Genomic DNA, 12,347 nt, shown 5'->3' with positions numbered 1-12,347 from the left:
TAGCACTGTCCAGTTCTGTGAGATTTGATGGTTGTGGAACCAGCTGCCTGATGGCTCTTTTAACTTCGTCCCACAGATGCTCAAGTGGATTGAGATCTGGTGATTGTGGGGGCCACCTAAGCAAGGTAAAGTCTCCCTCATGTTCTTGAAAGCACTTCTGCACAATACGAGCACCGTGGCATGGTGCATTGTCTTGGAAGAAGCCATCTCCATTGGGATACGCCATCAACATGATAGGATGAACCTGATCAGCAACGATACTTAGGTATGTTGTGCTATTCAGACGTTGTTCCACTTGAATTAAAGGGCCCAAATCATGCCAGGAAAACATGCCCCAAACCATAACACTGCCCCCACCAGCTTGAAGGGTTGTACTCATACATATGGGGTGCATGCTTTCATGCTGTTTCTGCCAAATTCTCACTCTGCCATCTGCATGATGCAACTGGAAACGTGATTCATTGGACCACATGACTTTTTTTCAATGCTCGACTGTCCAATCCTTGTGTTTCTATGTGAACTGGAGACGTTTTATCTTGGTAACTGCAGACAGCAAAGCTGTTCGAACAGGCCTTCGGCTGTTTTGCTGATAATCGCTCCATGGCTCTGAGCGCCAACAATCATCCCACGTTCAAAGGCTGTTAAATCGCATTGTTTACCCATCTCTTCAGAAAAAAATAACTTCTACTGTCGAGGTAAACAACCTGCTTCCCTATTTATAATGGTCTGGCTCTCTAGCAACTTCAGCGCGAAATTATAGCTAATTTGCCTACAAACGTCAGGTGGTCATAATAATCTGGGCCACTTATTGTATATATATGTGTGTGTGTGTGTGTATACACATATATAACTATACATATATGTGTACATATATATATCTGTCCAGAAAGTTTGATAAACAGGATAGTTTAAATCAAGCATGTCAAACTCGCGCCCCACAACGAATATTTTTGCGGTATGTAAGAAACATTTTAATAAAAATTTCCTAACTTAATTTTTACAATATCCTGTTATACATAATTATTAACAATGAACTACAACGTTCGCTAATGACTGATTACTATAATCGTGTTGCATTCATTTCCCTTACGCGCCTTACACGCAGGCGCACTATTTCTCTCCACTAATACTAGCAGCGAATATTTTAGCAGCCAATTGCCATGTCATTAGTCTTGGACTGACTTGTTTGGTGTGCGCAACCAGAAATATTTCACTTTTGGAGAACAAGAAAAATAGGTTTATTTGCATTACGCTTATTAATTGGTGCAGTTATTCAGTGTCTGATAAGTTAATGTTCATGAAAATATTAATTTTTATTAAAATGTTCTATTATGTTATGTTAATGGTTACTCATTTATTTCAGCCTTTTGTATTCAGCATGTCTCTATCAAAATAAACCTACATTTCTATGAAAATTGAAGCTTTTGTTTTTTTGCGGCCCACATAAACAAACCTTGTTTATTTGGCCCGAGTTAGCCTTTGAGTTAGACATGCTTGGTTTAAATGCTTCCAAATAACAAGTTATATAAAAAAGAGAGAGCGAGACAGGTATACACCATCTTATTTGCAACGACAAAAAAGAAAATGGTAAAACAGTATCCACAAAATTTTTGAGAGAAAAAGACTGACACTCAAGATTTCTATCTCAACCAAGAGTAAAATAAAGTTACTTTGGGATATGTAATCACTCAAAAAATGTATCACCCACTTATCCCAAATAACTTAATCACAGCAGAGATAGGGGAGGATAAAGAAGAGACTTTATGACATATGCAGTTAAATTCAAGTGGATAGTAGTAAAGCAATTGTGAAGAGATATATAACAGATGAAAACTCAAATTATTTTAGAATTAAGATGAAGTATATAAACAAAAATGATATTAAAGTCAGTCCAGAATACAAGAAAACTGTACTAGTGAGTAGTTATTGCAAACAGCTTTTTTGTTTTGTTTTACCTGGTTTGCAAGATGAGAGTGACCAAACAGCTTGTGACCCAATTTCCCGTACTGTGCCAGTCCTTTCCAACTGCTTAGGGTCAGCACCAGGAGGGGTCTTGTTTGGTGTGGTCATTTTTAAAATATTCTATGTAGGAAAAAAGAATATCCACATTATACCAGGACTTGAATTTTTTTTCAAAAGGTAAAAATAAACATTTAATAGCAAAATGGATCACTAATAGACCCTTGATAATAATCATCTTATTCTCAAATGCAGTTAACATAAATCAACCACTGTAATTTTAAAAATCTTGGGAATGCAGCTTGTAAAATATTTTATGTGTCAAGCAGCAGAGTACAGTGGGCAAAGGGGCACAGGATTATCGTTTTAGCTTCAGCCCCTTCTTTAACTAGCCTAGACACTGGGCAGGTCTGGACTTTATTTCCTCTCCTGTCAAAGAGGTTGACTTGATCTATAATTCCACAGCTTTATACAGTGCTATTCCTCTATGAGTAACATTTCTTAATTCAAATGCCATTTTTTTTCCCTTAGAAAACTCAGATAGAAATACTCTTATTCCCGAAATATGTGAATATGGGTCTCCATTTTAAATAATCCATTAAGTGATGCAGAGAAAAATCACATTTTCCCACTAGTTGTCAAAAGCATCATTTAGATGGTATGTGCTCTTACCATAGAAGATAAAGTCAGAAAAACGGCTTCAAGGTCTGTGTAACTGGCCGATTCTAAATCAAAAGTTTACTTAATCTTTCACATCTGTTGCTAATCTTGTTACATCTATGCAAAGGTGGGAAAACAAAACTTCTTGCAGAGTGAACAGTATAAAAAACTGCCTCAGAAATTCGAAGTTGCCGAAACCGGTTTGGCTCAGTGGATAGAGCGTTGGCCTGCGGACTGAAGGGTCCCAGGTTCGATTCCGGTCAAGGGCATGTACCTGGGTTGCGGGCACATCCCCGGTAGGAGATGTGCAGGAGGCGGCTGATCGATGTTTCTCTCTCATCGATGTTTCTAACTCTCTATCTCTCTCCCTTCCTCTCTGTAAAAAATCAATAAAATATATTTAAAAAAAGAAAGAAAAAAAAAAAGAAATTCGAAGTTACAGCTACTGAACATCGTTACACATGCTATTATAAACCTGGATCAATAGTTCCATATACTATCTCCTTGATACCTCCTATTTGATCTCAGTTGTTCCCTAATCCCCACACCAGCACTTATTCACTAAATAGCACTGGACTGTAAAATTCGTAGAGGCCTAAAACTTAAATGCTCAATTAGCAATTTACTGAATGAATAAATGGATATATATATATATATATATATATACACACATATACATATACATATACATATACATATATATATATTCAATATACAAGTACTTGCCATGTTCAAGTTAAGTAAGGTCTAAGGTGAGACAATTAAACCTCTGACCATTATTACAAGCTGAATAACGTTGAAAAAAAAGAATATCCACATTATACCAGGACCTGAGTTGTTTGTTTTTTTTTCCACAAGCTGAATTACAAGCTGTGTTCAAAACTGTCAAATTTGTAAAAAGGAAAGAAAGGCCCATTTCTCGACTAGAGAGGAATTCAACTGGCAGACTTGGTACTGGACGCCACCAAGTGGATAAAACACGGAGTTCAGGTAAGACTGGGTTCCTGGCCATACGGTCCAGAAGGAGCCGAGTCCCAAGGAGGAACGTCAGCGTCTGCACCAGACTCTTCGGGTCCTGCTGGACGCCTGGGCTGAACGGAAGGGCTAACACGGGCCATGGCTAAGCTCCATTCCTGACCCACCGGCCTGGAAATTGGGCGCGGAAAACAAAACAAAAAGACTGAGGTTGGGGAAGAGAACGCATGTGCTTGCGGGAGAACCTTCTCCACGTGGGGAAAAGCTCAGGCACTTACAGCTTGCAGACCGAGTATGCTGCAGCTCGGGTTTCTAGGATGCCCTGCAGCAGAGCCGCACCACTCCCACTGAGCTCCTCCGGGCAGCCCGGCTTCCCAGTGACGTCGAATTGGCGTCGCATCGCAACGACGTCACGCCTCTCCGTCGCGCCCGGCGCTCGCCGTCGCGTGCGCGCCCTACGTCCCCGAGGCGTGCGCGAGGCGCGGCTGGGCACCGCCATTTTGGCCGGACGCCGTAGGAACACGTTGTGGACCTGAGAAGTGACAGCAAACGCCGATTTGGCCTCTGCGCTCCCCTCCGCCAGGGGGTCGCTCTCTCCAGGTAGGTAAGTAGCCCCGGGGCGTTCGGCCATTGGCCGCCCTCCGCCGCGAGGTAAAGACTCTAGAACCTCTGATTAGGCCTCAGGTGGCGGCGACGGGGACCGCAGCGGCGCGTGGCAGCCGGCGAGGGCGCGGCGCGTCGGGCTCCGCTTCCAGCTGATCTGGGTCTTGGCCGCTGTTGCCCGCCAGCCCCGCCGGGGGCTGCGAGAATAGACCCATCTCGATGCCGTCTCAACGATCCAGCCCCCGCCGCTGCCATCCCCCTGTACCCCGCTTCTGCCCGGAGCTGAGCCCCCTAGAGAGGCAGGCACCTTCCGAATGTACAGCACCCCCAGCACCCCCTCTTCCCCGGGCACAGGAAAACGGGTGTATTTTCACTCGTGCGTGTCTGGTCTGGGGGAGTCGTGGCCTTCTCTTCCCCCGTTTGGTGACCGTGGCATGAGTCGTGGCATCTCCTTCCACAGTCATTGCTGCGGTGAGGTTGAGTAGCCCTCGTCCACTCCCAGCCTTGGCAGGAACGATGGCCGGACGTCGCTCTGCTTTTCTCGTCGAACAGCTTGCACCCGGCTTTTCACTGGGGTGATCCCAGCTAATCTCCCAGTTTAGCGCCTTTAACTTTTTTTTGGGGGGGGGGCGCGTTTATAGCATTCGGAGTGACTATTCCCTCTGCCCCTGAATCAGACCCCTGAGACCAGGGGTGGTGTCTTCACTCAAAGTGCCTTTATTTTTGTTTTGTTTTGTTTTTCCCTTCAGGGGTTCGTCCATTGCAGTCAGTACGGTCAGAGCCCTTCCACGTCCCATACAGGACATTGGCCCGTGTTCGCGGTGTATGGCTAAGGAGAGGACTGTCAGGACAGGGTTTTATTTTCCTTGTAGCCTCTCGCACAGGACTGCTCACTAGGCATGAACGGCAGCGGCGTTGGGGTTGCAGCCCTCAGTCCGTGGGTCCCCTGGCCTGGGAATAGTCATCCTGTCCCAGCTCCCGGACAATAATGCGTTGGCTGTATTAACCACGGGCTCTCAACCTCTGTTTGAACCAAAAGGGTTTCTTTTATTTTTAGTTAAAAACCTTGTTCTCCCTATTTAAGAAAAAAATAATAATTCATTTAGGAAGATCATTTCATTGTTGTGGGGGAAAGAAAGCAATGTTAATTTAGTGTCTCTTCTAAATGCCTTCAATTTTATCACCCTGAAATCAGTTGTGTACCACTCCCAACCTAGATGTTTTATGAGACTAATAATCTACAGTAATCATAGGTTAGACTATTTCGTGCGATGTGAAGCATCGTTTAACAGTGATCTTCAGGTGCTTTTACACGGTATTACAGTCATTTTGGTCGTAGGCTGCAGATGCTTTTCATGTATGCCGCACTTCCCTTGTGCCTCCCAGCTGGGAGAAGGACAGTGACAGTCATTGTTTGAGTACCTATTTTGAACAGTTTTTCAGATCTGAAATATCTTCAGACCTCTTATCACTTTATTATATACTAGAGCACCAGTGTGAGAGATTCGTGCACTGGAGGGAGGGTGCGAGGGGCGGGGGTCCCTCAGCCCAGCCTGCACCCTCTCAGTGTGGCATCCCTTGCTCCTCAGCCCCCCTGCAGTGGCTTCTGGCTGAGCAGCCCTCCCCCTGTGGGAGCGCACTGACGGGGTTAGGGGGGGTGGGGGGGCTGTGGCAGCTCCTGTGTTAAGTGGCTGCCCCCTCATGGTCAGTGTGCATCATAGCAACCTGTCATCCAGCTATTCAGTTGATTTGCATATTAGCCTTTTATTATATAGAATAGGATGGTTTGAAATAATTAGTTGAAACATTTTAGTAGTTTGGCAGATATAAAGTTTTATTTAGCCGAACCGGTTTGGCTCAGTGGATAGAGCGTCGGCCTGCGGACTCAAGGGTCCCGGGTTCGATTCCGGTCAAGGGCATGTACCCTGGTTGCGGGCACATCCCCAGTGGGGGGCGTGCAGGAGGCAGCTGATTGATCTCTCTCATCGATGTTTCTAACTCTCTATCCCTCTCCCTTCTTCTCTGTAAAAAATCAATAAAATATATTTAAATAATTTCATGATAAAAGATTTATCCCCTAGAGAATTTATTACACTCATTCACCAGGTGATTTGTATGGTGTCCAGTTTTACTTTAATAGCTAACTAAAAAATCTCCAGTTTTCAGGGAGCTGTCACTTCCAGGATGATAGCTTTTTGGAACAATTCAAAAGTTATTTAATTTCTTCCTCTTCTAATCTTTATGAGACCTGAACCAGTTTTTAAAGGTTTTAAAGAGGTAAAATGAACCTATTAATTAACATAACTTAGTGTATTACATAAATATTTAGTGTCCATTTTGGTGATTTTTTTTTTCTTTCAGTATATACTTTAGTGGATAACCATCACTGTGAAATATTGATAACTTGAAAGGTTTCTGAAGTTGTTATAACTATAGGAAAATTATTTACTATATTTAAACTTATTTCTTTATTCACATGCTTCAGCTCCTACTATGTGCTAGACACTGGTCTAGCCACTGAGATAAACAATTGGACAAAAATCCCTGCCCTCATGATAGAGTACATTGTACTTGGAGAAGGAAAAATACTGTCTGTGTGTGTAGAGAGAGAATATGTAAGTACATACATATGTATGTATACATACATATACACACAATAAATGTGTATACAGGGTGGGGCAAAAGCAGGTTTACAGTTGTGAGTATGCAAAACAATTTATTCTTGTATTATTTATTAGTTTCTGTATTATTTTCCATATGAACCACTATAAACTTTTGCCCCACTCTGTATACAGCATATATAGTATATACATATATGTTGAATACATATAAACTTGCCATATAATAGGAAGAACTAAGAAAAAAATAAAATAGGGACGAGGGACAAAAAGGCAGTTGGGTGTATTTTTTGATGGTATAGCTAGAGAAGGAAAACTCACTGACAAATAAACATTAAAGACTTGAAGGAGTGAGCCATGTAACTCACCATGGAGAACAGCATTTCAGGCAGAGAGAAGAGAAAATGCCAAGAACATGTCTGGTATATACTAGGACTTAACAGCAAGAAACCAACATGACAGGCAAAATGAATAGCTCGACTAGTTGGAGATGAGCTCAGAATGTTAACAGAGGCTGGTCAGTGCCTCGTTGGTTATTTTAAGGACTTTGGCTTTTATTCAGAGCGAGTAGGGAAGCCATTGCAAGATTTCAAATAGAGGTGTGACATGAATTGGCTTACACATTAAGAGGATCATTCTGGCTCCTGTATAGAGAATGAACTGTTTCAGGGGTTGGAACAGAAGGAGGTAAGAGTAGAACCAAAAAGATCTCTTGGAAAGCTATTAAGAGTAATGGCATGATAAGCTATTTTGATAGAATTATAGTCACTAAAGCTTGGAATGGATTCCAGAAAAAATGGAAATTTGAAACAGTTGATTATAGGCAACTCTTTTAAGTAGTCTTGCTACAAAAATATAAAGCAGTGAGGGATGTGGGGTCAGATAATAGAGTGTTTGAATGCTGATGGAATAAGCCAGTGGAAAGGATAGCTGATGATGTGAAAGACAGGAGGAAGACTGGGATATTCTTGGTGGATGTCTTTTAGTGTGCAAATGGACTTAGCTCTGGAAATCGGTATAGTGATCGCTGGTTGGCACAAGGGTTCACTTGAAATGACACTAGTCCGCATGGCTTTGTGTTTTCTCTGTCCATTTTCAGCTGTATGTGTGCAGGTGAAAAGTAGCTTTTAACCAGGATTATAGTTGAATAGAAATGGTTGACAATGGAAGTTTAGCTGGGTACTGAGGGAAATGAAGCTATGAAGGGTTGAGAAAAAGTGGAAATGTGGTAGAGTCAAGAGATAGTGATAGTAGGTCTGAGAAATGGGGGAATTCAAATGTTTGGATTGTTGTGTATGAGAGGGGTGAGCTGAACAGATAAGAGTGGTGGTTGGTGAATGAGGTATTTGTAATGGAGACTATGGAGGGATTGCAGTTATTGGTAAAGACGAGGTCAAGGGTTTGACCAAAAGAATGAGTGGCTGAGGGAAGGTGGAAAACCAGATCATTGGAGGAGAGGGGTTAATGAACTGAGGCTGTTAATAGGTGATTCATCTATGAACATATTGAACCAAGAATTATGACAGGAGTTGTAAAAGAGGGTGAAAGTTAGCCAAGGTCTGAAATCCTCAAAGAGTGGGAGCAAGTGATCTGATGGTCAGTAAATGACAAAAGAAGTTGAATGATCTGAAATGCAAACACTGAAACTTCTAGTGAGAAGGGAGAAATAATAATAGTCTGGGAGGAGCACTGAGGAGCAAAATTTCTTATCCTCCTCCAAGTATAATGATATTGAGATGTATGAGAAATACTCAGAGATCTACAAGGGGAGCCAGTCTGTCAAAAAAAAAAAGAGGATTGAGGATCACAGTCATAAAAAAAAACCCAATAGAATGTTTTTGTCAGTAAGTAGTCTTGGCCTCAGGTTCTTTCATTACATATTGGAAAACTGGTGTATTAAGGCACTTTAGGGACTTGTTTACTTGAAATCACGAGTCTAAGAAAAGTAAGGTCAATTTAAGTCTATCACTAGCCCAGTATTATAAAATATTTTTAAATTCACTTTGACTTTAGCTACATAATCAGTGGCACTGTTAAATATCCAGACTTACAAAAGCTTTAAAAGTGAGTACAGTCTATACTTAGTTACTTTGTTTCCTTTTCTTTTCAGTGCTGTTAGCATAAAATTCATCTTGTCCATATTGCAATTTCCCAGATAAATGCAGTTTTTACTTTTTCTACCAACACAATGGTCAGAATCTTAGAAATTGCTATTTTCATCAATAGAGTCTTTATAGTGAGATGGATAGTTTTATTCATGTACTACTACATGAAGTAATGCTTAGTTTGAGAGAGGGAGTAAACATCTTTAGCATGTGTATTATATCATGTTTTTCCATCTGCTCTTTTTCAGTTTTCCTGGCTGTTACTATTTTTCTCATAAGAGCTCTAAATTTGGTTTGCTTGGTTAATTTTCTCTCTCCCCCTACCCCCTTGAGATTGGATTAAATGTATAAATTCGGGGAAGGTTGAAATCTCTAGTGTTACTATTCTCTATGATAAAATCTCATTCTGTTTGTTGAGTCTTATGTTTTTCAATGTTATTTTAAAAGTTGCCTCACATTTGTATGTGTCTTGTTAAGTTGATTCCTAGATTATTTCCTTTTGTGTGATGATGGAAGATGGTGTTTTTTCACTAATTCCAGATAATCATATTGGAATATAGGGATAATTTAAGTTCTCCTATCTTTTTTTAAAAATATTAAATTCTTTATTGTTTAAAGTATTACATAAATCTCCTTTTTCCCCCATTGACCTCTCCCCAACCTCTTCTACCCCCCAGCACATGCCCTCACCCTGCTCCGGTCTGTGTCCATTGGCTATGCTCATGTGCATGCATACAAGCCTTTTGGTTGGTCTCTCCTATCTAACTTTTATGCCTGACTTATTTCTCAATTAATTGCATTGGTTATGCCATAATTTTGTTAATTTCTCTTTAACAGAAGAGCTGGATATTCCTACCTAGAATTATGGCAGATAAATTAACAAGAATTGCTATTGTCAACCATGACAAATGTAAACCTAAGAAATGTCGGCAAGAGTGCAAAAAGAGTTGTCCTGTGGTTCGAATGGGTAAGCTATTCCATGGATCATTTAAAGATAAAGAGTAAAATTTTAAAAGGAACAAGTTGGCTTCATAGTTGTCTAGACTTTTGCCATTAGTTTCTTTGAAATGTAAAGAGACCAGATTTTGTTCTGAATTTTTTATTGTTTTATGACTACATGATTCTGTTTCTTTTAAATTATAGGATAATGTATTAGTATCAGTATTTTTAAAAGTTTATTGAATATGAAGTCAAACCAGAGTTCAAGTTACTGATATTCTTACTGTTCTACAAAATCCTGTAATTACTCTAAGTCATGGAGAAAGGATTGCCCATGTTTGTATTTGATAATATTCTCACTTTAAAGAGCTTAATAAGAATCACTGTTCATGAGATTTTGCTATATTTTCAAGATAAAATAAATTTACAGCAATTCAGAATGGATGAATTGTTTGTAATCTTTAGAACTGTGTTAAAGTAATTGTAACATTAAATGTACTAGTGAGGTACAGTGGGGCCTTGACTTACGAGTTTAATTGGTTCCATGACGGAGCTCATAACTCAAATTACTCGTATGTCAAATCAATTTTCACCATTACAATGACACGTGATGCTGGGCTGATGTTGTGGCATTCACTGTGACGTTCACTGCTCCAACTAGCGGTGGGGTATCTGAAGCTGGCTCGTAACCCAAATTTTAGCTCGCAACTCAAAGCAAAAAATCGGCCGAGAGACGGCTCATATCTCGAAAAACTTGTTAGTCGGGACACTCGTAAGTCAAGGCCCCACTGTATAGGCTTATTGAATCTTAAAAGAGACTTTAGATGTCATCTAGTATAGTCTTCCATGCTGTTCAGAAAATCCATTATTAATATTCCTGTTTATATGCCAAGTTTAATTTTGTCTGTATATTAGATAACTACTTAACTTTTTAGAATTTAACTGATCTAGCTAACTTATTTCATTCTTTTCTCTGATATACATTACCATTTGCAAGGCATATTTTGTGACTTAAATATTTAGGTTAGTCGGCTTAAAAATAAAACTTTTAGGATCTGCCACAATTTTACCAGCATATTTTCTTCCCCTGTAGTAAATTAAACAAAATAAATATATTAGAGTCATCTCCCTCTTGCCTCATAAGAGTATTTTTCTTTTGCCAGGAAAACTATGTATTGAGGTTACACCCCAGTGCAAAATAGCTTGGATTTCTGAAACTCTTTGTATTGGCTGTGGTATTTGTATCAAGGTAAGTGATACTTTATTTACTGAATCAAATTTATAACCTGAAAATGAAATCTGAAAATTCTGAATATATTATAATTGTTTTAAAAGAGGCAAAATATAAAGCAATGAATAAAGAATATAAATTTTGTACTTACATCAATAATCTAATATTATTGATTTGTAATTAGGCCAAATTTTTATTTAAAAATAAAAATACTCAATTTTGTAAAGCCATTTCCAACCATATGTGTGTGTGTGTGTGTGTGTGTGTGTGTGTGTGTGTGTGTGTGTATATATATATTTCCACCTTTTTATGAGAAGGATATTCTTCACCAGAACTGTTTGGAAATATGAATTCTAAAAATATGAGTTATATAACATACATTTTTTCAAGTCCATATAACTTTAAATTTGCAACTGTGGGGGTATTTTTCCATTGATTTTTAGAGAGAGTGGAAAGGAGAGATAAAGAGAAACATCAACATTAATGTGAGAGAGATGCATTGATTGGTTGCCTCCTGCACATGCCCTGACCAGGACCAGGGATCGAGCCTGCAACTGAGGTATATGCAGTTGACTAGAATCAAACCCAGGACCCTTCACTCTGAGAGCCAAAACTCTATTCACTGAGCAAAACTGGCTAGAGCTAAATTTGCAGCTTTTAAATAGAAGTGCATATGGCCAAAATTTTTTAATTTAACCTAATCTTTAAGTGCTTTTTCTGCTGTATTGTACATTCTTCTCTTGTTGAATTTATTCCATTAGTATAATTTTTCAAAATACCCCAAATTAGTTTTTGTTGCATTGAAAAGTTTGATTAAGGCTTTTGACTTAAAAATTATGAATTTCCAACTTAAATTCATGAAAGATAATTAGGAGCCAGTTCACGAAGTTCTTAATTTAGGTGTTTTTATTCGTAGATAGTGCATTTTAGAAAGGACCTTTACCAGAGTATGGATACCACCCTGTTACTTATTCTAATAAGCTTCATGTGTATTCTGCACTGGCTTCCAGAAAGAAAATACCTGAAAGAAGGTATTTCCCTTATTTTGAAAATAGAAACAGGAAATATTTCTTCCAGCAAATACTCTTATATACCAATGTTCTCAGGTGCTGGAAATCTGATTTTGAGTAATATATTTTTAATTCTATGAAGAAAGAACTTTATTTTCTTTTTTCACTGCTGTAGGAAAATGAGGTTCCAAAATTTGGGGTATGCACTTCAGTGGCTGAAAAGATACTAATGTGATGTCTATTTTGG

General features: G+C 39.5%; 2 protein-coding genes across 4 annotated transcripts in view; one reads left to right on the top strand and one right to left on the bottom strand.

Annotated features, from left to right (window-relative positions):
* ANAPC10 (anaphase promoting complex subunit 10) overlaps window positions 1-4,019 on the bottom strand; it is a 51,995-nt gene extending 47,976 nt beyond the window's left edge. For both annotated transcript variants that reach the window (XM_081091821.1, XM_081091822.1), the window contains exons 1-2: window positions 3,873-4,019; window positions 1,956-2,082 (exon numbers count right to left, since the gene is read on the bottom strand). In XM_081091821.1, the coding sequence (XP_080947947.1) occupies window positions 1,956-2,070 (115 nt within the window). In that variant the 5' untranslated portion in view covers window positions 2,071-2,082; window positions 3,873-4,019. The remainder of the gene's footprint in view (window positions 1-1,955; window positions 2,083-3,872) is intronic.
* Window positions 4,020-4,059: 40 nt separating this feature from the next.
* Window positions 4,060-12,347, top strand: part of ABCE1 (ATP binding cassette subfamily E member 1) — a 28,724-nt gene continuing 20,436 nt past the window's right edge. The window contains exons 1-3 of one of the 2 annotated variants that reach the window (XM_081091008.1): window positions 4,060-4,194; window positions 9,758-9,887; window positions 11,023-11,108. In XM_081091008.1, the coding sequence (XP_080947134.1) occupies window positions 9,785-9,887; window positions 11,023-11,108 (189 nt within the window). In that variant the 5' untranslated portion in view covers window positions 4,060-4,194; window positions 9,758-9,784. Of the gene's footprint in view, window positions 4,199-9,757; window positions 9,888-11,022; window positions 11,109-12,347 lie in introns of both variants that reach the window. The other variant, XM_081091009.1, reaches the window with a different exon arrangement.

The sequence above is a fragment of the Myotis nattereri genome (assembly GCF_964212035.1).
Source record: "Myotis nattereri genome assembly, chromosome: 5".
In the NCBI taxonomy this organism is placed as follows: Eukaryota; Metazoa; Chordata; class Mammalia; order Chiroptera; family Vespertilionidae; genus Myotis; species Myotis nattereri.
This window is presented reverse-complemented; position numbering and strand designations above follow the sequence as displayed.